The sequence below is a fragment of the Pristiophorus japonicus genome, chromosome 30 (genome assembly GCF_044704955.1).
Source record: "Pristiophorus japonicus isolate sPriJap1 chromosome 30, sPriJap1.hap1, whole genome shotgun sequence".
NCBI classification, from domain to species: Eukaryota; Metazoa; Chordata; class Chondrichthyes; family Pristiophoridae; genus Pristiophorus; species Pristiophorus japonicus.
In genome coordinates, this window is record NC_092006.1 from 2,660,737 (window position 1) to 2,687,892 (window position 27,156).

The 27,156-nt window shown below is 49.7% G+C and overlaps 1 protein-coding gene across 3 annotated transcripts in view; it reads right to left on the bottom strand.

The window, feature by feature from the left end:
• Positions 1-469: 469 nt before the first annotated feature.
• LOC139240150 (regulation of nuclear pre-mRNA domain-containing protein 2-like) overlaps positions 470-27,156 on the bottom strand; it is an 86,350-nt gene continuing 59,663 nt past the window's right edge. For all 3 annotated transcript variants that reach the window (XM_070868534.1, XM_070868533.1, XM_070868532.1), the window contains exons 7-11: positions 26,685-26,860; positions 23,682-23,994; positions 12,117-12,338; positions 7,423-7,638; positions 470-5,227 (exon numbers count right to left, since the gene is read on the bottom strand). In XM_070868534.1, coding sequence (XP_070724635.1) covers positions 2,145-5,227; positions 7,423-7,638; positions 12,117-12,338; positions 23,682-23,994; positions 26,685-26,860 — 4,010 coding nt within the window. In that variant the 3' untranslated portion in view covers positions 470-2,144. The remainder of the gene's footprint in view (positions 5,228-7,422; positions 7,639-12,116; positions 12,339-23,681; positions 23,995-26,684; positions 26,861-27,156) is intronic.

The following is a 27,156-nucleotide window of genomic DNA, read 5'->3' on the forward strand; positions in this document are numbered from 1 at the left end:
AAAAAGCGCTAAATGTTTACAAACTCTTAAGAAAAATAAATTGAGAACTTGATCTTCACTTTTTAATTCAGGAAACAAAGTTTTTTTTTCTCTCTTGCTACATACAACATTGTACATTTCATCTGGGAGTAATCATCAAAGGTGTGTGTGTGTGTGTGTGTGTGCATGCGTGCATATATCCATGTATAGATATATTTCTCCAAAAAAGTCAAAACTCAGTTACTAACACAGCGATTCAGTCTTCAGTTTCAGCGTGAACTGGATTTATATGGAACCAAGTCTGGTTACACTGTATCCACCTCGATTCATTTTATTTCTTCAAAGTCACCTTCAAGTAAGCAAAAGACGAGCTCTGAAACAGACTGGTGATAAGTGTCACTGTTTTACAAAGCTGTTCCCAGTCACTGCTTGGTGTCATTTCCCCCCCTCCCCACCCACCTCCCCACTAACCACCCGTACCTCCCCACGTTTCTCTTTCCTCCCTTCCTCACCATTTATTTCTTTAAATATATAACAAGTGTCAAGTCTGCAAGGCGCTCGCTCCCCCCTCCAGGTTAAGCATGTCAGTCTGACAAAAACAGTGACTGGTACAGAATGAGTCAAAGGAGAAAAAAAAAGGCAAACAAAAATTACAATGGTTAGCTTAACTGCTGATCAACTGTTCCACCAGCCTCGGGGCAGAAGTAATCAAACTCTTAATAAGCTGCACAAAATTTAGGTTTTGATGTGGCCTTCTAGTAGCACTGCTTGTTCAGTCTATTATAAAAAGCTCGTCATATGCCCGAGGAACGTTTATTCCAAGGAGCTACCATCTTTTCGTAGACCAATGACGTGAATTGAATTTTTTTTTTTAAACTACGCTATCATTAGAAACACTGCAAATCTCATTGTGGCCTGGGAGCCCCAATGGGCGACTGCGGCCACAGGCTCCAGTCCTGGCCCGCTGCGCGTTTAATCTTCTTGCCTTGATTGCCGGAGTCTCGCTTGTGTTTTTTTTCCCCTCAGACCAGGCTCATCAGATGGAGCACCTTCCGCCATCCCCACTTCTGGGAAGGACAAGCAGGGCAGTGCGCTTCTCATTCCGTCATAAGCGTGCTCGCCTCTCTCCGCCCCCCCCCCCCTCCTTGGCACCTAACGGGGCAGCACGGGCTATGCCAAAGGGGAGGGAAGACGCTCCATCCTGTGAGTCCGAAGGAGGTGCTGTGGAGAAAGAAATTAGATGGCGTGGGAGAAGCTTCCTCTTTTATGAAATAAAAACTTCCTACATCGAAGTATCACACAATCGACACAAGGGTTGATCTCATTACTCGTAAGCTGAAGTTGCACAGGGCGATGTGTTTTCAAAAAAGCTTAGTGATTGGCACTAGGAATAATCCATCCCCCCAAAGTGTGCAGTGTAAATGGAACAACTCCCTGGGCTACACACTCCCGCCAAAGTCGACTGATGCAAGCAACGAGTGAGGCTGCCCTAGACAGGTTGATGGCGCCCGTGACACAAAGTCAACACAGCGTGGGGTCAGGTATTCAAAAAAAAAAAGTCTGGTGCTGAAACTTGACGCACGAGTAATCGGGGAGGGGAGGGCATCTTCATAAACACTTTCAATGACGACAGAGACATTTGCGTTTAACCACTTTTTTCCCCCTCTCCGCAACTGGTACAAAAAGTAAAACTGTAATTTAAAAACAGAACACAAAATAGCAAAGGATCTGGAGAGAGGCTACAGCGTCTTAAGACTGTATTGTATGACGATTTTTGCATCAATATAAAAGTTTTACTTTGTGTCAAAGTAAATGGTTGTCTAGCTCCGAGAAAGACTTGCTCTGCATCGCTGAAGGCTCTTTCGACAGAACCTTGCCGTGCAGTAGTTTGTAATGACACTGTAGTGAAAGATTACCCTTATTAGATAGCTTTGACCTCGCACAGCAGGTCAACTTTGGGCAGGGGCAGACGGAACGGGGAGAGGAACCGGGAGGGAGAACAGACTCAGACACAAAAGACATGTAGATGACCTAAAAAGCACCATGCTGGACTTTTGCCACTATGACCACAGGGCTGCTCGGCGAGCGAGGGCCAGAGATGAAGTGTTTCACATAATCCCCAGTACAGAACGTTCACGTCTCGTCTGCTGCTTTCCTTGTTTTTTTCAGTACCGCGGAGGCATGTACGGTCGTTTAGGAGCGTTGGAAAAAGGGGGACTCCCAAATGGCAGGCCGGGCCGTTTTCCGCTTTGATAAGGTTCTCGAGGCCTGAAGGACCCTCTGAAGTCTCTGTTAAAGAATCTACCGGGACCACTGTAGTCTCGTTGGGGTCCAAAGGGTGGCCCATAGTAATCCCTCAGAGACCTTTGCATCGGAGGCCGATTGGGTAAGCCAAGGAATTCTCTTGGGGGGCACGGGAGTAAGCCAAGAAGTTCTCTTGGGGGTCCAGCTAATGGGCCAAGGAGGTCTCTTGGAGAGCCGGGTAGTGGACCGAGGAGGTCCTGTAAAGGAGGGACAGGAGGAGGGCCAAGCTGATCTCTCGGAGGAGGGACGGGAGGCGGCACGAGGTGATCCTGGGAAAGGGAGCCAGGAGGCGGCCCAAGATGGTCCCGCGGAGGGGGACCAGGAGGCGGGCCGGGAGGGGGAATGGGAGGCGGCCCGAGGTGATCCCGGGGAGGGGGGCCCGGAGGGGGGCCCAGGTGTTCCCGGGGAGGGGGGCCCGGAGGAGGCACAGGGGGTCCAGGAGGAGGTACAAGGTGATCCCGAGGAGGGGGGCCCAGGTGATCCCGAGGAGGGGGTCCGGGCGGGAGACCAGGGCCAAAGCGGTCGGGTGGAGGGCCAGAGGGCGGCCCAATGTGGTCAACGGGTGTCCCAGGAGGGGGTCCAACGTGGTCCCGGGGCGGCGGCCCAATTTGCTCGTGGGAAGGAACGGGAGGTGGGCCACTGTGGTCTTGAGGAGGACCAGGGAATGAACCGTGGTCTCGGAGGGAACCCGACGAGACACCGATATGCTCCTGCGGTGGGCCAGGAGGGCCCAAGTGATCGTGTGAAACAGGAGGCGGTCCGGGCGGCAGACCTATGTGATCTCGCGGGGGTCCAGGCGGCAGTCCAATATCCCGCAGGGGAACAGGAGGCGGCGGCCCGATGTGATCCTGTGGGGGGCACGGGGCGAGCACGTGGTCTGGCGGGGGCCCAGGCGGATGCCCAATGTGGTCGCGGGATGGGACGGGGGGCGGCCCAATGTGATCGTGCAGCGCACCGGGGGGAGGCCCAATCTGCGGGGTCTGCCTCTCAAAGGGGGGGTTAAAGCTGTTGGGTCTGAAGCTGTTTGAAGTGTCTGGGAACTGGAGTCGGTGCTCTTCAAACTGGTTTCTAAAACTGGGAGGGACGCCTTGGGACATCTCAGAGACGTCAATGGCGGAGGAATCGTCGTCAAAGTCTGAAATGCTTTCGCTCTGCTCAAACCAACTGCTCCTGGACCCCCCTCTCCCGTGGCTCATATTGCCTCTGCCTGACCCTCGGCTGGAGTCCAGGGTCTGAATGGGCTCTCCAAACATCAGCCTCCCAGCTGACGGGGTGCTGGAACCTAGTGTCTCTATGGGGGCTCCTTTCTCCTCCATGCCCTCGGGTAAATCGGATGTCGATATACGAGTCTCTATGCAATGCTGCTCCCCTTCTGCATTCTCCGCAATCCCAGGCTGCCCAAACGACGCTGGGTTCCCTTTCTCGCACATGCCTGCCGTTGGAGCCGGGCTAATGGGGCTTTCTAAAGGCTTGTCGTCAGTCGGCCTGCGAGAGGCATTCTTTAGCATGTTTTTAAACTCTATGGTCGAAGTGGCCGACACAGGAGAGCCTAGCGTTACAGCTTTTTCGATGCTGGTGGCACGGCTAAAAGGGCCAGGCGCCACACTTTGTGAGGAGGAAGGCTGGCGGGAAGGGGCAGAACACAGAGAGTCAGAAAATGCTTTCTGAAGCGTCCCGGAGCGCGATAAATCGGAGAAGGAGGGCTGCAGTATGATGTTATTAGACTCGGAGCGGAAGAACTGATTGTTTTGACCGGGTGAAGGCAGGTTCTCGAGCTCGCCCCCCTGATCATCGTCCCCAAACCCTCGGCTACTATTTGACCTACTGCCATAAACCTCCTGCTTCTTGAGGATGGATTTCATGGGCTTAGAGAACACAGACTTTAGGCGGCTGTAACTGGCAGCAATGGACTGGTACTCATTGGGACTCTGCATCTGATCTGCCGGCTTATTGGGTTTGAGGATGGATTTCGGGGGCTGCTTCACCAGATTGGAAACTGAAGGGGGAGGTCCGGCATAGTCAAAATCAGTGCAGGATTCACCCGGGTAAAATTGTTCTTGAGGGGAGTCTCTGTGGGGAGAAGAGTCCTCCCACATCTCCGAGGGCTTGTAGGAGGAAGGGAATGGACCCCTTCCCCGGTTATATGAAGCGTTGCTTTGGTAAGAAGGCACTGTATTGGAAATCTCTGAGTAACCAGAATCTCTGTTTTGTGGGAGGGAAAGCGGGGGGGAGATTGAGCTGCTGGTGGAAGAGGACGGGGGGCTGATTAGCTTAGACAACAAGGACATGGGATCAATAGTGCCTGGGGTTGCTGGTTTGTCCATTATTTCGTCCTGGGTTGGAGTTCCACCCCGCTCGTCCCGGACCGGCGTGCCATCCTGGTTGTCGAGTATGGCGCTGCTGGGGTTACGGCTTCCTTCGGCGGGCTGCAGCAGACCCTTGGAGTCACTGGGGCCCAGATTGCTGAGAAGGGGGATATTCAGATCCAGGGCCTTGAAGCCCGGATTAACCTTCAGAAAGTTGTGGATTTTCAACTCCAAACTCGACGGCGAGGAGGGCTCTGCCTCGGTTTCGGCCGCGACTGCCTCGGCGGACGCCTTCTGATTGGCCGAGCTTCCTCTCGACGCAAGGGCGGTGCTACGAAGGGAGCTCTCGAGGACGGTCATGCTGGCCGGTGCCTTCAGGCTTGTACTGGACAGAGCAGGGCTATGGTTTACCGGGGCCGAGTTCACTGAAGAAACAGAGGAGACGTCGGATGCAGGTGAATTGGGAGAGCAACCGATAAGCCCTTGGATCAAAGACTGAGCACTGGCATTAATAAGGGGAACATTTCTGTCCATTGGACTGGTGATGTTCGTCACTGCTGGGGTAGAAGTGTTTGGAGTTGAGCTGCTGGATGGGACAGAAGTGCTTCCTGTCACGCTCTGAAGCAATGACGAGAGACCTAGTAACAGGGGAGAGAGAAAAAAAAGAATATTTCAGTACGTTTTTTTTTTGGTAGACTCATTTTTAAACCTTTCACTCTGGCTCCAGAAAAAAATAACAGGCAATAGGCTAAAGTTGTTCAGTTTAAAAACTTTAAGTGCCCTTTGTTTTGTGTTTTTCTGTGTCCATCTCAACAACTCGCACCTATACAGTAACTTAACCACAGCAAAACACCCGGAAGTGCTTCACAAGAGGGAGGGGTGGTTAGATTCTGAGGAGGAGTTGGGGGGGGGGGAAAGGTACTTGAAAACTTTGTGGAGGCTTTGAAGGTGGGAAAAGATGTCAGATTGGTTTCTAAGCTCTAATGGCTCAGTCACCAATGGGAGGGTGGGAGGAGATAGAGAGGGGAAGGCTGTGTACATAGTAGAGTCAAATCAGAAGAATGAGGGATAAATTTATATCGTGCCTTTAACGTAGTAAAACGTCCCAAGGTGCTTCACAGGAGCACAATCAGACAAAAAAATTGACACAGTGTCAAAGGAGGCGATATTGGGACAGGCAACCAAAGTCTTGGTCAACAAAGTAGGCTTTAAAGAGTGTCTTAAATGAGGAGAGAGGTGGTGAGGTTTTGGGAGGGAATTCCAAAGCTTAGGGCCGAGACAGCCAGTGGTTGGGTGAGGGGAGTCAGGGATACACAAGAGGCTAGAATTGGAGGAGCACAGAGTTCTCAGAGGGTTGTGGGGCTGGAAGAGATTGCTGAGACAGGGAAGAGGCGAGGCCACAGCGTGGTTGGAGTACAAGGGTGTGAATTTGAGGTATTGGTGGTCAGGGAGCCGATGTAGGTCAGCGAGCAGAAGGGGGGGGGGGCGGTGTGTGTGTGAAGTGAGCGGAACTTGTAGCCAGTTATGGACAAACTTACGTTTATGGAAGTTGGGAGGCTGACCAGGAGAGCGTTGGGAAAGTCGAGGCTGGAGGTAACAGAAGCAAGATGCAGGGGGCTGGAGGAGATATGGGGGCGCAAAGCTTTGGTAGGATTTGAAGGGGAGAGCAGGTGAGCGGACGTGCTGCAGACTTCAACGAGCAACAACTCTTTATGCTGAGGAGGCTCACTTGCACAAATGGAGGCCAATATTGCAGCAGTGGTTCCATCATCCTGAGCTACACCACCTAGTGGATGGTTGAGAACATAATTGCTCAGAAAAGCAGCTGAAACACTGCCAAGTAGCTTGGACCTGTGGTCACAATAGGCAATCCTGACAGGTGGAGAATGAACCAAACTGGAAGCCTTTGGCCACAAATTCTAGGGATTATTTCAAGGACTGCAATGCAGCCAATTTAATTCTGCAATTTTTAAAAATGTATTGAGAAACACAGGGCCCATAGTGCAGGAGATGACCAAGGTTCAAAAGAATAAGTGAGCAGCAAAATAAAGAAAAAAATAGGTAGGTGACACCAAAATCCAGTGTTAAAAACCTGTGGATAATAGAGAGACAGAGCTTCTCAGATTTGGAGTCTGGGACAGTAGGAAAAGGTGCAATGAGCCTGAGGATGATGCATATTAGGAGGAATAAGCCGGGGGGGGGGGCCCCCCCGAGTAGGGTGAACGGGAGTAATGCCTCTCCCCCAGTTAACAATAAAAGGAGTGGCGTGGAGACCTCGGGGCCAGTGCGAGGGAGACAGCAACGAAGAGTGACGTCATCAAGGTCCAGGTCGGTGATTGGAGCGTGGGCAGATACAGCAGGAGCGGCGAGGTCGGGGGCGAAGGAGCGGCGAGAGATTGTGGAGGGACGTGATCGAGTTCGGGTCCAGGGGCAGCACGGGCCAGCCCACACTGTGATATGTGCGCGCACTAGGTCCGTGCAGCAGAGTTGGTCTTGTCCTGGTTAACCCTTGCCACTGGACCAAGACCTCGCTCTGTCAAGCCCGTGTGGTGGCTGGCGTGCAATGGCTACCACACGTTAAAAAAAATCCACGCACAGGCATCTTCCACCCTTCAGGATGTAGTTCAGGACTGGAACATCGGGTCCTTCATTGAAACACCTGTGAACTCATCCTTTTTTGGCGTGGAAGCAAGTCATCCTCGTTTCGAGGGACTGCCTATGAGTTACCAATCTCAGGGACTCGAGTATCGAGAGGTGCTGGGCACAGTCCAATGGGCAGGGAGCAGGAACCAGGGCCTGATCCGATGGTTTCCGCACAGTTCCCTAGCTTTACCTTGCAGAGCTGGAGCAGAGGGCCCCTGGGTCTTGCTGAGCGCCGACAGGATGCTCTCCGGAGTTAGTTCGACCTTTGACAGCAGGCTGGCCAGGGGATTGGGAGCAACCGGAGACGGCTTCTGAACGGGGACCTTTAGGCCGCTATTGAGCTGCGTGCCGGAAGGAGCCGCTGACGTCACGGCAAGCACGGACGCTTGACCGATTACTGGGCTAACTGCAGACAGAGGGAGAGAGAAGGAAAATGGGCCAAGTTCAGTAACAAAACAGGTTGAGCAACATAACGCAGCAACAAGAGTTGTATAACGATTAGACGAGGTTTCAGTGCAGTTTAATCCTTCGCAGGACGAACGAGTAATGCTTAATTGATGCCGTCTGATGTAAAACGTTACACTGAATCATAGACATTTACAGCTCAGAAGGAGGCCATTTCGGCCCATCGTGTCTGCGCCGGCCGACCAAGAGCTATCCAGCCTCATCCCACTTTCCAGCTCTCAGTCCATAGCCCTGTAAGTTGCAGCACTTCAAGTGCACATCCAAGTACTTTTTAAATGTGGTGAGGGTTTCTACCTCCACCACCCTTTCATGCAGTGAGTTCCAGGCCCCCACCACCCACTGGGTGAAGACATTTCCCCTCAAATCCCCTCTAAACCTCCCAATTACTTTAAATCTATGCCCCTTGATTGTTGACCCCTCTGCCAAGAGAAATAGGCCCTTTATATCCACTCTATCCAGGCCCCTCATAATTTTATACATCTCAATCAGGTCTCCCTCAGTCTCCTCTGTTCCAAAGAAAACGAAGCTCGCCTGTCCAATCTTTCCTCATCGCTAGTGTGAAGTGTGATACCCATGTTGTCATAGAAACATAGAAACATTCGAGCCTGCACCGCCATTCAATGAGTTCAGGCTGAACATACAACTTCAGTACCCCATTCCTGCGTTCTCGCCATACCCCTTGATCCCCCTAGTAGTAAGGACTACATCTAACTCCTTTTTGAATATATTTAGTAAATTAGCCTCAACAACTTTCTGTGGTAGAGAATTCCACAGGTTCACAATTCTCTGGGTGAAGAAGTTTCTCCTCATCTCGGTCCTAAATGGCTTACCCCTTATCCTTAGACTGTGACCCCTGGTTGTCACTACAAACGTGCTGATACGTGCTGGGGGGCGGGGGGGGGGAGGAAACAGGTGCTGACTTTCTGCCCTCCAGTACATCACCTAAGGGCAACTTCGAAAGGTTACGTGACTATGGCGGCCGGGGGGGCGGGATTAACGCGAGGCCTGATCCTGTCCTCTCCCAATCAGCAGAAGTCAATGGATAGCGATGAGGAGCAGGATGTTGTCTGATTTACTCCCACTCCTCCATAAACTGCCCTGCCACCTCCGCCCCCACCTTCCCAGGAGCACCAGGGCCAGTTGTAGCTCTTCAATTGCTGTCGGCTGAGCTCCGCCCGCCCAGCAGAGACTGGCGTCACTAATGACAATATCGGTGCCAACATAAGGTCGTTCTTGTGCGGAGCTCTTAATACAGCCCCTCAAATTGCTGCCAAGCCACAGAACTTCGCCCGACTGCTCCAGACGCGACCCACGTTTGAAAGAGCCGAACTCTTGCTCGTTGCCGTTCAAGTAAGCAGGGCACAAAACATTTCACTTGCTCAACATTACATTTTGCTGAAATCCTACCCAGGGCCCTGGAATATTAGCATTTTCCGTCTGGCTCTGGCTAGATTTACAGACCCCTTGCGCTGTCAAAACACCGGAAAGAGAAATCAGGCACATTTTTAACGAAGAATTTTGGATCAACGTGCAGCAATAGCTTGGAGATTTATCCGAACCTACCTGTGACGCCATTACAAGAAGAGAAACTGTGGCGACTACCTACACAGACTTCTCAAACAATTGGACGGCCAGCTCCCATCTAGTCCGCATCTGTGCACAACAAATTCAAGTCGCCAAGCAAGGACAAAGTAAAACTCAGTGTATCCTGATCCGCTTCCTGACCACTGTTACTAACTGATCCGACTCCTAAAGGACACAGGGATAAACACTGCCGACGGGTAAAAACTGAAAAAGCAGACACCCACAAAGACGGGGCTCTTGGAAATCAAACACAAGAACCAAGAGCAGGAGGGGGCCACGCGGCCCCTCGAGCCTGCTCCACCGTTCAATGACATCAAGGCTGATCTTCAACTTTTACATGGAATGTTTTCTTGCCCGGCAACAAATAATTGTATTTCCAGAAGGTTTCTTTTATCTCCACTCCCACAAAATAATTGCTGAGGAGACCAATTTTAAATCATGGACGGACAGAATTCGAAGGCAGGTTTTTTTCCCGGTTGCAGTTAGAAGCTCTCTACAGGTGTAAGCCGAGGCCAAAATCGACATTTCCTCATTTGAACTCCGAATATAGGAACATAAGAATTAGGAGCAGGAGTCAGCCTTTCGGCCCCTCGAGCCTGCTCCGCCATTCAATGAGATCACGGCTGATCTTCTACCTCAACTCCACCTTCCTGCTCTGTCCCCATATCCCTCGATTCCTTAATATCCAAAAATCTATCGATCTCAGCCTTGAATATACTCAAGGACTGAGCCTCCACGTCCCTCTGGGGCAGAGTATTCCAAAGATTCACAACCCCGAGTGAAGAAATTCCTCCTCATCTCAGTCCTAAATGGCTGACCCCTTATTCTGAGACTGAGAGACCCCTGGTTCTAGACTCCCCAGCCCAGGGGAAACACCCTCCCTGCATCTACCCTGTCGAACCCTGTAAGAATGTTGTATGTTTCAATGAGATCACCTCTCATTCTTCTAAACTCTGGAGAATATCAGTCTAGTCTGCTCAATCTCTCCTCATAGGACAATCCTCCCATCCCAGGAATCAGTCTTTGTTTTTAAAAAAAATATATGTTGTGATTTTTAGATAGGATAAAACCAAATTAAAAATGGCTTCAGCCAGTTGCATTACTGCGATGCCCTTTACTGATTGAACTTGTTAACGAAAAACTCAATTGGTACATCTTTTCCAAACTGGTCAATCCATAGAATGATAGAATCGCACAGCACAGCAGACGGCCATTCGGCCCATCAAGTCTGCGCAGGCTCTGTCGAAGAGCAGCTCAGTTAGTCCCACTCCCCCCTGCTCTTTCCCCACAGCCCTGCAATTTTTTCCCCCTTCAAGTATTGATCCAATTGCCCTTGGATGGCCATCGCCGTTAGCGTCCAGATATTTCCCCCACAGCAACTGTTAATGCCAATACATCCTAGTGACGGCTGTTGGTTATCAAACTGTGGACATCAACGAATATCTCCTGGATCGTGAACCCATTGTTTACTGTGGTGGGATACCTGATCAGACGTCTTTTGTTAAGGAGGATCTTCAGAAGGGACTGCTTCTAAATCCAGGTTCTTTCTCGGGATCTATAGTCTGCTATTCACCGAGCCTCTTTTTTTTTTTGCACTGAGGAGAATAGGAACTCTGTCACAAATCATCTCAAGTCTGCATTATCGAGACGGTGTTGCCAAGAGGGTGTTGCAAGAATTATGGACACTGTCTTGGATTTTAAAGTCAACCAAAGAACAGAACTGGATTCTGTACTAAATTGTATCATGCCTATTTTTCTGCTCAAGTATATGAATAAATAGCGAACAGTAGTTTTAAGGCTGCAGGCAGTGTGGTGCTTTCCCACATTTCAGAGGTGAGGAGATACCATGCTGATCAACCCAACATAATCTAGTGAGCAATTTGCTGTAATTCAGGGTTCCTTGTTAGGCCGGGGCTTCACTGACACACAGAAAACAAAGGCACAGGTTTTATTTTGTAGCTCGGTCTGGTTTTTAAACTGTAGCCCAGCTTTAAATAAGGGAAAGATGTTGCGGGAGGGGTGGGGGGGGGGTCCGGTGGCACTCTTTAGCACTCTCAAATCAGGTCTAGCCCACATTAAAGGCAGAGTAAAGCTTCCTCTACTTTGCCCCAGTAACGGGACTCAGACAGGGGGCACAACAGCGTGACAATTTCCCTTGTCGACCTTTCCGTGTCCCTCTCAGATTGACAAATTTGGTGATTAGTGCAGAATTGGGCCATCTTTTTCCTGCAGACTGACCAAACCCATTTCGAGGATGCATTTCATTTATTGCGCCCAAATAACTGAAGGATCGCTCGTCCCCGACTCCCAGCAATCACACTCAAATAAAATATGGGCGTGTGTTTATCGAGCACCATATCTCAGCTCGCAAAAAACTCACAAAGCAAGATCCCACGGGTAATGAGATGAGCAACTTGCTGTAATGGTGGTGTTAACGGAGGGTGGAATGATGGAGAGGACACAAGAACCCCCTCTGCTTTTCTTCAGGTAATGCCCATGGGGAATCTTCAACAGCCACCTGAACCACTAGAAAGGGCCAAGGGGGGCCGCACACTTAAGCCAACGCAGCGCTTGCCCACTACTACACTGGAGCGTCGGCTTCGATTCTTTGCTCAAGTCTCGGAATGGGGCTTAAAGCCACAAACATCTGACGGAGGCAAGAGCGCTGCCGAACGAGCCAGGCCGACAGGACACCCTTTAAATGAACAAGCAGTCTTCTGATGCAGTTCAACTATCGAGACCTCATTCCGAGAGAACCTGCGGCCCCACCCCTTGGAGCGAGACCGGTGGCTGTCCGTGTGGCCGGGCTCTGGCAAAGGCCCCTCCATCGCTCACCTGTGTTCTTCATCGCCGACGTCAGGCTGCTGAGGATTGAGCTGATTTTTCCCAGGTCGATGTTGGCCAGGTTTGGGAGGGCCAGGGGCGGGGTTACTGTGCTGCTCTTTGCCTGCGCGGTCTCTGCCGGGGCGGACGCCTTCTCTGGCTGTGGGCTCACGCTTGCCGCCGCCACCGCCGGCTTTGGACTGGACGCCTCCTTTTTCTCCTCGCTCTCGACTGCTAAAGGGCAACGATTAAAAGAGAGAGAGAGAGAATTAAATTGGGATCATGTTCCCCCCCCCCCCACCACAACAGTTGATTCATCTACCAATTTTCTCCCATTCTATTCTGTGGTTTAGATTGGGTCGATACTCTCTGGAGTGGAGAAGAATGAGAGGCATTGAAATGCATTCTGATTCTGAGGGGGATTGACAGGGTAGGTGCAGGGTGGATGTTTGCCCCGGGCTGGGGAGTCTGGAACCAGGGAGAACACAGTCTAGGGTAAGGGGTCGGCCATTAAAGACTGAGATGAGGAGGAAGTTCTTCACTCAGAGGGAGGTGAATCTTCAGAATTCTCTGCCCCAGAGGGTTGTGGATGCTCAGTTGTTGAGTATATTCAAGGCGGAGATCGATAGATGTTTAGATTCGAGGGGAATCGAGGGATCGGGCGGGAAGCTGGAATTGAGGTCGAAGATCAGCCGTGACCTTATTAAATAGTGGAGCAGGCTCAAGGGGCTGAATGGCCAACTCCTGCTCCTAATCCTGATGTTCACGTGGCCAGACAATTGAGTGTTTGTGATGCCATATGGCATCCTATTAGGCCCAATTTCAACCAGTGTGAATGTACTGAGTTTCCGATCGGGATCAGCAGCTCGGACCCTGCTCATTTCTCCCCTCACTGGTCCACGGACACTGAGGTCTACTATCGGGAATGGTAGCATCGCGGTGATGTTACTGGCCGAGTGATCCAGAGGCCTGGACTAATGGTCCGGAGACATGAGTTCAAATCCCACCGGGGCAAATTTGGTTGATTAAATAAATCTGAAGAAAAGGTGACCATGACACCCATCTGGTTCACTGAAGACCTTTAGGGAAGGAAATCTGCCGCCCTTACCCGGTCTGACCGATATATGAATCCAGACCCACAGCAATGTGGTTGACTCTTAACTGCCCTCTGGAATGACCTAGCGAGTCCCTCAGTTGTATGAAAAGCTGCAATTAGGGATGGGCAATAAATGGTGGCCTTGACAGCGACTTCCACCTCCCATGAGCGGATAAAAAAATATGTCCTTACTATACAGTATAAACGCACACGAGGCCCATACTTGAGAGAAGGTCACTCTGTGACAGTAACCTTTATTAGCAAGCACTGAAGTGAAGGCGGGGTGGGTGGAGCTTCCCCTTTTATACCTGAAAGTCCAGATTAGGAGTGTCTCCCACAAGTTCACCACCTAGTGGTCAGTGTTCTCACGGTGTACCACTTAGGTCAGTTTATACATGGGTTACAATGACAGTTGAATTCATGACATCACCTCCCCCCCAAAGTCTTATTTGGATCAGAGTTTAAGTCTCTCTGGTGGTTTACGCTCCCTTGTAGAACGCCTGAGTTGGGGCTCCGGTTGTTGGGCGCTGGCCTGAGTGTCTGCTGTTTGCGGTGCCTCAGGCCTGACCGGACTGCCCACAGTGACTGGGCTCTCCTCCACTTGGTTCCGGTGTTCAGTCACCTGTGGTGGAGTGAACTCTACATCGTGTTCTTCCTCTGCTTCTTCTATGGGGTTGCTGAACCTCATTTTTGTTTGATCCACATGTTTGCGCCAGATTTGTCCATTGGTAAGTTTAACTACCAGAATCCTATTCCCCTCTTTGGCAATCACAGTGCCTGCGAGCCATTTGGACCCTGCAGCGTAGTTGAGGACCAAGACAAGGTCATTGACATCAATACATCGCGCCCTCGCATTCCCGTCATGGTAGTCACATTGTGACTGGCGCCTGCTCTCAACAATTTCTTTCATGGTGGGGTGTATAAGGGATAATCGAGTTTTGAGTGTCCTTTTCATTAGCAGCTCTGCGGGTGGAACCCCTGTGAGCGAGTGTGGTCGGGATCTATTGGCCAACAGGAGGCATGATAAGCGGCTTTGTAGGGAACCCCCTTGGATTCTGAGCATCCCCTGTTTGATTATCTGTACTGCTCGTTCCGCCTGGCCGTTTGAGACCGACTTGAACGGTGCCGTTCTGACACTGTTGATACCATTTCCTGCCATGAAGTCCTGGAATTCAATGCTTATAAAGCACGGGCTATTGTCGCTGACCAAGTCGTCCGGTAGACCATGGGCAGCGAACATTGCCCGTAGACTTTCTACCGTGGCAGAAGATGCGCTTGAATTAAGAATGTCACACTCGATCCATTTGGAGTAGTGTCAACTACAACCAAAAAAAATTTTCCCATGAAAGGACCTGCGTAGTCCACATGGATGCGTGACCATGGCTTGGCGGGCCAGGGGCTAAGGGGGGCTTCCCTGGGCGCACTGCCCAGCTGGGTATACGTGTTGCACCTGCAAACACAAAGTTCCAGGTCTGCATCTATCCCTGGCCACCGAACGTGTGACCTGGCAATTGCCTTCATCATGACAATGCCCGGGTGCTCATTGTGGAGTTCTCTGATGAACACCTCTCTGCCCATCTGGGGCATGACTACTCGGTTTCCCCATAGTAGGCAATCGGCCTGAATCGAGAGTTCATCTTTGCGCCTATGAAATGGTTTAAATTCCTCAGGGCATGCCCCATACTTGGCTGCCAGTCCCCAGTCAGGACACATTTCTTGACTAAAGACAGTAGCGGGTCTATATTTGTCCAGACTTTGATCTGACGGGCTGTCATGGGTGAGCCTTCGCTTTCGAAAGCTTCAACAGCCATGACCATCTCAGCAGCATGCTCGGTTGCCCACTCAGTGGTGGCTAGTGGGAGCCTGCCGAGTGCATCGGCGCAGTTTTCAGTGCCCGGTCTTTGCCGAATTGTATAGTCATAGGCGGCTAACGTGAGTGCCCACCTCTGTATGCGGGCCGACGCATTTGCATTTATGGCCTTGTTGTCGGCCAAAAGAGACGTTAGGGGTTTGTGATCTGTCTCCAGCTCAAATTTCCTGCCAAACAGGTACTGGTGCATTTTTTTTTAAACTGCATATACACATGCAAGCGCTTCCTTCTCTACTATCCCGTAGCCCCTTTCTGCCTGGGACAGACTTCTGGAGGCATAAGCTATCGGCTGTAATTGACCCTTGGCATTAACATGCTGCAACACACACCCAACCCCATAGGATGACACATCGCACGTTAAAACAAATTGCTTACATTGTTCATATAGCGTTAACAGATTGTTGGAGCATAACAAATTGCCTGCTCTATCAAAAGCCCTTTCCTGGCTGTCCCCCCAGACCCATTAGCGACTTTTGCGTAGGAGCACGTGTAGCGGCTCCAACAGCGTGTTCAATTTGGGAAGAAAGTTACCGAAATAGTTCAGGAGCCCCAGGAACGAACGCAGCTCCGTCGTGTTACGGGGTCTGGGTGCTCTCTGGATCGCTTCCGTTTTGGATGCAGTAGGTCTGATCCCATCTGCTGCTACCCTCATCCCCAGGAATTCTACCTCTGGAGCTAGGAAGACGCATTTCGCCTTTTTCAGTCGCAGACCTACCCGGTCCAGTCTGCGTAGCACCTCCTCCAGGTTGTGGAGGTGTTCTTCAGTATTGCAACCAGTGATGAGGATGTCGTCTTGAAAAACCACCATCCTTGGAATCGACTTGAGGAGGCTTTCCATATTTCGTTGAAAGATCGCGGCGGCCGAGCGAATCCCAAATGGACATCTGCTGTACTCAAATAACCCCTTGTGTGTCGTGATGGTGGTCAGCTTCTGCGACTCACTCACCAGCTCCTGGATCATGTAAGCTGAGGTCAGGTCCAATTTTGAAAAAGTTTGCCACCGGATAGTGTCGCAAAGAGGTCCTCCGCTCTCGGTAGCGGGTACTGGTCTTGGGAGTGACACCCGATTGATGGTGGTCTTGTAATCACCACATATCCTGACCGACCCATCCGCCTTGATCACCGGCACAATCGGGCTCGCCCAGTCATTGAATTCGACTGGCGAGATGATGCCTTCCCTCAGCAGGCGGCCAATTTGCCTATCTTTTCCCGCATCACCTACGGCACCGCTCTGGCCTTGTGATGTATTGGCCTGGCGTCCGGGTTTATGTGAATCACCACTTTGGTTCCCATGAAAGTGCCAATGCCAGGTTGAAATAGTGAGTCAAATTTGTCCAGGACATGTAAGCATGACAACTGGCTCCACAGAAGAAATTGCGTTGACATCACCCCATTTCCAGTTCATGACAGCAAGTCAACTTCTCCCCAGCATTGCGGGGCTGTCCCCCGGGGCGATCCAGAGTGGCAACCTCTTCTCTGAATCTTTGTGGGTCATGACTACCGTGGCGCTGCCTAGCACCAGAATGATCTCCTTTGTATATGTCCGCAGCTGTGCGTCAATCGGCAATAATTTTGGCATCCTGGCCTTGGACGCCCACAACTTGTCCAACTGTTGTTAGATACTCATCAGGAACTGGCTGGCCCCTGTGTCTAGCTCCATTGATACTGGGATGCCATTGAGGTGCACTTTCATCATTATTGGTGGCGTCCTGGTGTATGAACTGTATATGTGCTCCACATGAACTCGTTGAACTTCAGCTTCCAGCGATTTCCCCCAGTGTCCGTTTGGCCTCGTAGGGCTTCCCTCAGGCCTGTCCTCCTCGTACATCAACCTGGCTGCAGGCTTCCTGCACATTCATGCCAAGTGACTGCTGACGTTGCAGTTTCTGCAGGTATATTGCTGATACCTGCAAGCCCTGGCTGTGTGTTTGCCTCCACACCTCCAACATGAGCCGTTGTCGGAAACAAAAGGTCCATTATCAGTCGATCGTCTCTGACTGTCTCTGTAACTGTCCTTAAGCGCACCATTGACACGTGTTGATGGCCCCATTACTGGCCGCATTGTCCCTTGCGATGGCATGAATCGCCATTCAGCTAGCCGTTATCTCTGTTGAATTCCCCCTTTGGGTTCGACTATATGCTCGGGCATGTCCGATTGCCCCTGTCTGCCTGCAGAACTGTATGAAGCGTTAACAATGTTGACTCCCTGTCCATTTGCTGCATTTAAACCAAGATTCTTGTCAAACATCATTCTGGTCTCTTCCTCCCCTGAGATGAATGTCTGGGCCATCAAAGCCGCCGTTTCCAGGGTCAAGTCTTTGAACTCAATCAGTTTCCTGAAAACCCCAGCGTGCCCGATGCCCTCAATAAAAAAAGTCTCGCAGCATCTCCGCTCTGCATGCATCTGGGAACTTACATAGGCTCGCCAGTCGCCGGAGGTCTGCCACGAAGTCAGGAACGCTTTGCCCTTCTCGCCGCCGGTGCGGATAAAACCAGTGTCTCACCATGTGCATGCTGCTCGCCGGTTTAAAGTGTTCCCCGATCAACTTACTGAGTTCTTCGAAAGTCTTGTCCGCCAGCTTCTCTGGCGCTAGAAGGTCCTTCATCAGGGAGTACGTCCTGGATCCACAAACCGTCAGATGAGCCCTGCGTTTGTCGGCCGAATCCTGTCCCAGCCATTCCTTGGTGACGAAACTTTGCTGTAGTCTCTCAATAAAATCGTCCCAATCATCACCAACACAGTACCGCTCGTCTGTGCTGCTCGTGGCCATGCTCGCGTGGTTTAAATCCCAGTTTCTCGTCGCCAAAAGTATGTCCTTACTATAGAATATAAATGCACACAAGGCCCATACTTGAGAGAGTCACTCTGTGACCAGTAACCTTTATTAGCGAGCACTGAAGTGAAGAAGGTGGGTGGAGCTTCCCCTTTTATACCTTAAAGTCCAGGTTAGGAGTGTCTCCCACAAGTTCACCACCTAGTGGTCAGTGTTCTCACGGTGCACAACTTAGGTCAGTTTATACACGGGTTACAATGACAGTGGAAGACATGTCAGCACCCTTACTGTCCCCGCCACCAGATTTGAATTTATGGTCTGTACCCTCGGCTGCCCATTGGATATCGTCATGGGCACCAGGGGAAGTCGAGCTTGATTTCCGACTGTCATTTGCTGAGCGATGAGCTCGAGAGTTAAGATGTTTGGGTTTCCCAATGATCGGTAGGTAAATGCACCCCGTGGTGCTGTGCTGGGCCACTAACATTGCCACGATTACCAGATAAATTCTTGCTCTGTGCTGCATTAACAGGCTCAGCTGGGGCTGCGATAAGGGCACGACAAGAGGTTGCTGTACCCGGGACTACTCCAGGGTTCTCATTTCCATCGAGTGACTCTTCCCGGAAAGTGCGACTTTGTGGACGTCCGGTGAAGAGGTGGGGGGGGGGGGGGGGTGGAGAATTTTAAAAAAAAATCTGTCCCTGTGATGTCTCCAACGGTCAAATGACCAGTATATGAAGAACACCCATTCAGCTCAGGGTAGTGGGAGAGTTGCCCGATCTGGGGAGCTGAAACCCAGATCAAAAGGAGGGAAGAACAAGTAAATCACCCGTTAACTAAAGCCCTGGTTGGACTACACCTGGAGCACTGAGAGCAGTTCTGGGCATCACAACTTAAGGGAGGATATATTAGCCTTGGAGGGAGTGCAGCGTAGGTTTACCTGGGCGTGTATTATAGACCCCCAAACAGTGGGAGGGAGATAGAGGAGCAAATATGCAGGCAAATTGCTGTGAAGTCCAAAAACCATCGGGTAGTAATAGTAGAGAATTTTAACTATCCAAATACTGATTGGGACAAATTTAGTGTGAAGGGTATAGAGGGTGCAGAATTCTTGAAATGCATTCAAGAGAACTTTTTTAGTCAGCAAGCCCAACACGAGAGGGGGCGGTCTTGGATTTAGTTTTGGGGAATGAAGCTGGGCAGGTTGAAGGGGTATTAGTGGGAGAGCACTTAGGTGCCAGTGACCATAATTCAGTCAGATTCAAGTTGGTTATGGATAAGGACAAGGATAGGTCTGGAATAAAAGTTCCGAATTGGGGAAAAGCTAATTTTGCTAAGTTAAGGAGTGATTTGGCCAGTGGACTGGAAACAGCTACTTGTGGGTAAATCGGTGTCGGAACAGTGGGAGACATTCAAGGAGATCATCCGGAAAGCTTAGGCCAAACATGTGCCCTTAAAGAAAAAGGCTGGGAAAAGTAATTCTAGAACCCCCTGGATGTCTAGGGACATACAGGGGAGGATTAAGAAAAAAAAGGGACGCTTATGTCACATATCAACGGCTAAATACTATAGAATCTTTGGAGGAATATAGAAAGCTAAGAGGCAAAATTAAAAAGGATATTAGGCATGCTAAGAGAGAGCACGAAAAATTCTTGGCCAGTAAAATGAAGGAAAACCCCAAGATGTTCTATAAATATATTAAGAGTAAGAGGGTAACGAAAGAAAAGGTAGGGCCTATTAGAGACCATGAGGGTAATCTTTGTGTGCAGGCAGAAGATGTTGGTAAGGTTCTTAATGAATACTTTGCATCTGTTTTCACAAAGGGGCAATGCAGATACTGCTATCGAGGAGGAGTGTGATATTCTGGATGAAATAAATATAGTGAGAGAGGAAGTATTAAGGGGTTTAGCAGCTTTGAAAGTAGATAAGTCCCCAGGCCCAGATGAAATGCATCCCAGGCTGTTGAGTGAAGTAAAAGAGGAAATAGCAGAGGCCTTGACCATCATTTTCCAGTCCTCTTTGGATCTGGGCATGGTGCCGGAGGAGTGGAGGACTGCTAATGTAGTACCCTTGTTTAAGAAGGGAGAAAGGGATAGGCCGAGTAATTACAGGCCTGTCAGCCGAACTTCAGTGGTGGGGAAATGAGAGAGAAAAATCCTGAAAGACAGGATAAATCTACATTTGGAAAGGCAAGGATTAATTAGGGACAGTCAGCACGGATTTGTTAAGGGAAGATCGTGTTTGACTAACCTGATTGAATTTTTTTACATCAGAACATAAGAATTAGGAACAGGAGTAGGCCATCTAGCCCCTCGAGCCTGCTCCGCCATTCAATAAGATCATGGCTGATCTAGCCGTGGACTCAGCTCCACTTACCCGCCCTCTCCCAGTAACCCTTAATTCCCTTATTGGTTAAAAATCTATCTATCTGTGACTTGAATACATTCAATGAGCTAGCCTCAACTGCTTCCTTGGGCAGAGAATTCCACAGATTCACAATCCTCTGGGAGAAGAAATTCCTTCTCAACTTGGTTTTAAATTGGCTCCCCCGTATTTTGAGGCTGTGCCCCCTAGTTCTAGTCTCCCCTACCAGTGGAAACAACCTCTCTGCCTCTATCTTGTCTATCCCTTTCATGATTTTAAATGTTTCTATAAGATCACCCCTCATCCTTCTGAATTCCAACGAGTAAAGACCCAGTCTACTCAATCTATCATCATAAGGTAACCCCCTCATCTCCGGAATCAGCCTAGTGAATCGTCTCTGTACCCCCTCTCCAAAGCCAGTATATCCTTCCTTAAGTAAGGTGACCAAAACTGCACGCAGTACTCCAGGTGCGGCCTTACCAATACCCTATACGGTTGCAGCAGAACCTCCCTGCTTTTGTACTCCATCCCTCTCGCAATAAAGGCCAACATTCCATTCGCCTTCCTGATTACCTGCTGCACCTGCAAACTAACTTTTTGGGATTCATGCACAAGGACCCCCAGGTCCCTCTGCACCTCAGCATGTTGTAATTTCTCCCCATTCAAATAATATTCCCTTTTACTGTTTTTTTTTCCCCAAGGTGGATGACCTCTCACTTTCCGACATTGTATTCCATCTGCCAAACCTTAGCCCATTCGCTTAACCTATCCAAATCTCTTTGCAGCCTCTCTGTGTCCTCTACACAACCCGCTTTCCCACTAATCTTTGTGTCATCTGCAAATTTTGTTACACTACACTCTGTCCCCTCTTCCAGGTCATCTATGTATATTGTAAACAGTTGTGGTCCCAGCACCGATCCCTGTGGCACACCACTAACCACCGATTTCCAACCCGAAAAGGATCCATTTATCCCGACTCTCTGCTTTCTGTTCGCCAGCCAATTCTCTATCCATGCTAATACAGTTCCTCTGACTCCGCGTACCTCTATCTTCTGCAGTAACCTTTTGTGTGGCACTTTATCGAATGCCTTTTGGAAATCTAAATACACCACATCCATCGGTACACCTCTATCCACCATGCTCGTTATATCCTCAAAGAATTCTAGTAAATTAGTTAAACATGATTTCCCCTTCATGAATCCATGCTGCGTCTGCCTGATTGCACTATTCCTATCTAGATATCCCGCTATTTCTTCCTTAATGATAGCTTCAAGCATTTTCCCCACTACAGATGTTAAACTAACCGGCCTATAGTTACCTGCCTTTTGTCTGCCCCCTTTTTTAAAGAGGCGTTACATTAGCTGCTTTCCAATCCGCTGGTACCTCCCCAGAGTCCAGAAAATTTTGGTAGATTATAACGAAGGAGGGAACCAAGAGGGTCAATGAGGGTAGTGCGTATGATGTAGTATATATGGACTTTAGCAAGGCTTTTGATAAGGTCCCACATGATAAACTGGTCATGAAGGTTAAAGCCCATAGGATCCAGGGCAAAGTGGCAAGTTGGATCTAAAATTGGCTTGGAGGTAGAAAGCAAAGGGTAATAATGATTGATGGATGTTTTTGTGACTGGAAGGATCTTTCCAGTGGGGGTTCCGCAGGGCTCAGTGCTAAGTCCCTTGCTTTTTGTGGTATATAATCAACGATTCAGATTTGAATACTGAGAATATGATTAAGTTTGCAGATGACACTAAAATTGGCTGTGTGGTTGATAATGAAGAGGAAAGTCATGGGCTGCAGGAGAATATCTACTAGTCAGGTGGGCAGAGCAGTGGCAAATGGAATTTAATTCAGAGAAGTGTGAGGTGATACACTTTGGGAGGGCTGATAAGGAAAGGCCACTTAATAGTGTAGATGAACAAAGGGACCTTGGAGTGCTTGTCCACAGATCCCTGAACGTAGTAGGCCAGGTGAAGAAGGCATACAGAATACTTGCCTTTATTGGCCGAGGCATAGAATATAAGAGCAGGGAGGTTATGCTTAAATTGTATAATACTTTGGTTAGGCCACAGCTGGAGTATTGCATGCAGTTCTGGTTGCCGTTTAATAGGAAGGACATGATTGCACTAGAGAGGGTACAGAAGAGATTTACTAGGATGCTGCCTGGAATGGAGAATCTTAGTTATGAGGACAGATTGGATAGGCTGGGTTTGTTCTCATTGGAACAGAGGAGGTTGAGAGGAGACCTCATTGAGGTGTACAAAATATTGAGGGGCCTGGACATAGTGGATAGTAAGGGCCCATTTTCATTGGTGGAGGGGTCTATTACGATAGTTTTAAGGTGGTTGGTGGAAGGTTCAGAGAGAGAGGGGGGGGGGGGTCGCGGGGGGGCTTCTTTATGCAGAGGGTTGTGGGGATCTGGAACTCGCTGCCTGGAAGAGTGGTGGATGCAGAAACCCTCAACATTTGAGATGGTTGGATGGGCACTTAAGAGTTCCGTAACCTGCAGGGTTACGGACCTCGAGCTGGTAATTGAGATTAGACTGGATGACCTTTTGTTGGATGGCGCAGATATCCAAGTTCTGCAGGGAATCGAATACGGTCAGGGTGATCTCCTGGACTAGTTTCGATCGCCTGGATGGGTCGGAGAGGAATTTTTCAAGATTTTTTTCTCCCTGAATTGGCCTGTGTTTTTAATCTGGTTTTTGCCTCTCCCGGGAGATCACATGGCTCCGGTTGGGGTGGAGTGTAGAATGTTTCAGTATAAGGGGTGCCACAGTTGTGTGAGGTGGACTGGTTGGGCTGGGTGCTCTTTGCCTTTCCGTCATTGTTCATAGGTTTATATGTAACCTTTAGGGTTGCTGATCAAGAGTCGTGCGGCTCTTTGTCGGCTGGCGTGGACACGATGGGCCGAAATGGCCTCCTTCTGCGCTGTAAATTTCTATGTTTCTATACGCGGACTCCCAGGTTGAATTACGAGGGGAGATTACACAAATTAGGGTTGTATTCTCTAGGTTAATGGGTGGGTTTGATCGAAGTTTTCAAGGTATTAAGGAGAACTGATAGTTTTTCTCTATCTACCTATTTCCGCTGGTTGGAGAGTCTAGTACTAGGAGGTATAGTCTAAAAATTAGAGCCAGACCTTTCAGGAGTGAAATTAGGAAACATTTCTACACACAAAGGGTGGTAGAAGTTTTGAATGCTCGGAGACTGGTTAGATTGTGGTCGCTACCACAGGGAGTGGTCGAGGCGAACTGCTCGGATACTTTCAAAAGGGACCTAGACAAGTACGAGAGAGAAAAAGGAATAGAAAGATATGCTGAAAGGGCTGAGACGAGGTAGATGTAATGGGAGGAGATTCGTGTGGAGTATAAACACCAGCACGGACTAGTTGGGCCGAATGGCTCGTTTATGTGCTATGTTCTGCGCGATTCCTGTCACCAGGAACCTCGTCCTGCTGCTATTTCCAAGCCAGGTACCTATGATGTTGGTGGCTCCGGTAGCCTCATCGTCAGAAAGCTCCATGTCCTCCACATCGCAGTTATCCCCCGAGGCCTCGGGCGTGGGTGGCCCCGGGCTCTCCTCCGCCTTGACCACGGCCGCTGACGCTGCTGGTGGAGGCTCTGCCACGACCTCCTCCGCGGCCCGCACGGGGGACTCGGAGCCAGTCGGTGACGGAGCGTCCATGCTGGGAGATGGAATGGGAGACTCGTCGGGATCCGGCAGCGTGGTTTTCAGCTGGTCTAGCTTCTTCTTCAGGTTGTTGACTCTGTTGGCAAACGTCTTGTATGCCTGTGAGTAAACAGTCAATGGCAAGGGTGATACAACAAAAAACAAAGACACAGAGTGTACAGCAGGCCATTCGGCCCAACCAGTCCATGCTGGCGTTTTGGGCTCCATTTCATTGGCTGTGACGTGCATTGGGACGTCCCGAGGTCGTGGAAGACGCTATATAAATGCAAGTTTTCCTTTTTACAGTGGCTAGAAACCTACCACACTCGACAAAATGCTGGTTACAACAACTTGTATTTATATAGCGCCTTTAACGCAGTGAAACGTCCCAAGGCGCTTCATAGGAGCATTACGCGATAAAAAAATTTGACATGGAGCGTCTTGAAGGAAGGGAGAGGGGCGGAGAGGTTTAGGGAGGGAGCTTGGGGCCGAGGCAAGAGAAGGCACGGCCATCAATGGTGGAACGATTATAATCAGGGATGTTCAAGAGGACAAAATTTGAGGAGCGCAGATTATCTCGGGGGGTTGTGGGGCTGGAGGTGATAGCAGAGATAGTGAGGGGCGAGGGCCATGGAGGGAATTGAAAACAAGGATGAGAATTTTGAAATCGAGGCGTTGCTGGACCGGGAGCCAATGTAGGTCAGCAAGCACAGGGGGGTGATGGGAGGGTAATAGATTTACGGAATAAGTTACCGGGGAAGGACAATGGAGCAGACCTCAAGGAGAACATAAGACACGTTTCGGGAACACATTTGCGGCGAATCCCCTGGCATTGGATGGGTACTTAATAAAAGTGCAGTAACCTGCAGGGTTATGGACTAGAGCTGGTAATTGGGATTAGACTGGATGACCTTTCGTTGGACGGTGCAGATATAATGGTAAGTACTGCAAGGAATAGAATACAGCCAGGGTGAGAGGAGGGAGAGAGAAAACAGGGAATTATAGACCGGTCAGCCTGACATCGGTAGTGGGTAAAATGATGGAATCAATTATTAAGAGTGTCATAGCAGCGCATTTGGAAAGAGGTGACATGATGGGTCCAAGTCAGCATGGATTTGTGAAAGGGAAATCATGCTTGACAAATCTTCTGGAATTTTTTGAGGATGTTTCCAGTAGAGTGGACAAGGGAGAACCAGTTGATGTGGTATATTTGGACTTTCAGAAGGCTTTCGACAAGGTCCCACACAAGAGATTAATGTGCAAAGTTAAAGCACATGGGATTGGGGGTAGTGTGCTGACATGGATTGAGAACTGGTTGGCAGACAGGAAGCAAAGAGTAGGAGTAAATGTGTATTTTTCAGAATGGCAGGCAGTGACTATGGGGTTCCGCAAGGTTCTGTGCTGGGACCCCAGCTGTTTACATTGTACATTAATGATTTAGACGAGGGGATTAAATGTAGTATCTCCAAATTTGCGGATGACACTAAGTTGGGTGGCACTGTGAGCTGTGAGGAGGATGCTATGAGGTTGCAGAGTGACTTGGATAGGTTAGGTGAGTGGGCAAATGCATGGCAGATGCAGTATAATGTGGATAAATGTGAGGTTATCCACTTTGGTGGTAAAAACAGAGAGACAGACTATTATCTGAATGGTGACAGATTTGGAAAAGGGGAGGTGCAACGAGACCTGGGTGTCATGGTACATCAGTCATTGAAGGTTGGCATGCAGGTACAGCAGACGGTTAAGAAAGCAAATGGCATGTTGGCCTTCATAGCGAGGGGATTTGAGTACAGGGGCAGGGAGGTGTTACTACAGTTATACAGGGCCTTGGTGAGGCCACACCTGGAGTATTATGTACAGTTTTGGTCTCCTAACTTGAGGAAGGACATTCTTGCTATTGAGGGAGTGCAGCGAAGGTTCACCAGACTGATTCCCGGGATAGTGGGACTGACATATCAAGAAAGACTGGATCAACTGGGCTTGTATTCACTGGAGTTCAGAAGAATGAGAGGGGACCTCATAGAAACGTTTAAAATTCTGACGGGTTTATAGAGGTTAGATGCAGGAAGAATGTTCCCGATGTTGGGGAAGTCCAGAACCAGGGGTCACAGTCTAAGGATAAGGGGGAAGCCATTTAGGACCGAGATGAGGAGAAACTTCTTCACCCAGAGAGTGGTGAACCTGTGGAATTCTCTACCACAGAAAAGTTGGTTGAGGCCAATTCACTAAATATATTCAAAAAGGAGTTAGATGTAGTCCTTACTACTAAGGAGGATCAAGGGATATGGCAAGAAAGCAGGAATGGGGTACTGAAGTTGCATGTTCAGCCATGAACTCATTGAATGGCGGTGCAGGCTTGAAGGGCCGAATGGCCTACTCCTGCACCTATTTTCTATGTTTCTATGTCTATGTCTATGACTAATCTCGATCGCCTGGATGGGTCGGAGAGGAATTTTCCCAAATTTTTTCTCCCTAAATTGGCCAGGGTTTTTGCCTCTCCCAGGAGATCACATGGCTCCGGTTGGGGTGGAGTGTAGAATGTTTCAGTATAAGGGGTGTCACAGTTGTATGAGGCGGACTGGTTGGGCTGGGTGCTCTTTGCCTTTCCGTCATTGTTCATAGGTTTATATGTAACCTTCAGGGCTACTGGCCGAGGGCCGTGCGGCTCTTTGTCGGCTGGCGCAGACACGACGGGCCGAAATGGCCTCCTTCTGCGCTGTAAATTTCTAGGTTTCTATTGTGGACACGAAAGCGGCCGGTGCCCCCCGCGCACAGAGAAGTTTGAGACGAAGTAAAATAAAGATACTTACATTTGCCACGATCTTCACCTCTTTGTACTGAGCCTCGTAGAAAACCTCCGCATTTTCGAGAGCTTCGATCAGCGGTGGGGTCTTTTTCACCTCCCTCTCGAGCTCAGCGCAGAAATCTTCCAACTTGGAGCTGGATTCCTCAAAGTCCTTGGAAAACCGCTTACCCCCAGCACGATCTGCAAAAAAAAAAGGTGTTCCCGTGAGTGAGCCATAGCCCATTGCACAGCGCCACAGAAGAACTACTTCTGTACAAGGCACTAGTGGGGGATGTGGAACAGGGAATCACAGCAGGGTTCATTAAAAGAAAAGGACTGGGGGAACTCGTATTGGGAAAGGAGATAAGGAAAGATTCTGAGGGGGCTCGACAGGGTAGATGCAGAGAGGATGTTTCCCCTCGTGGGGGAATCCAGAACTAGAGGGCATAGTTTCACCATTTAGAACTAAAATGAGGAGGAATTTCTTCTCTCTGAGG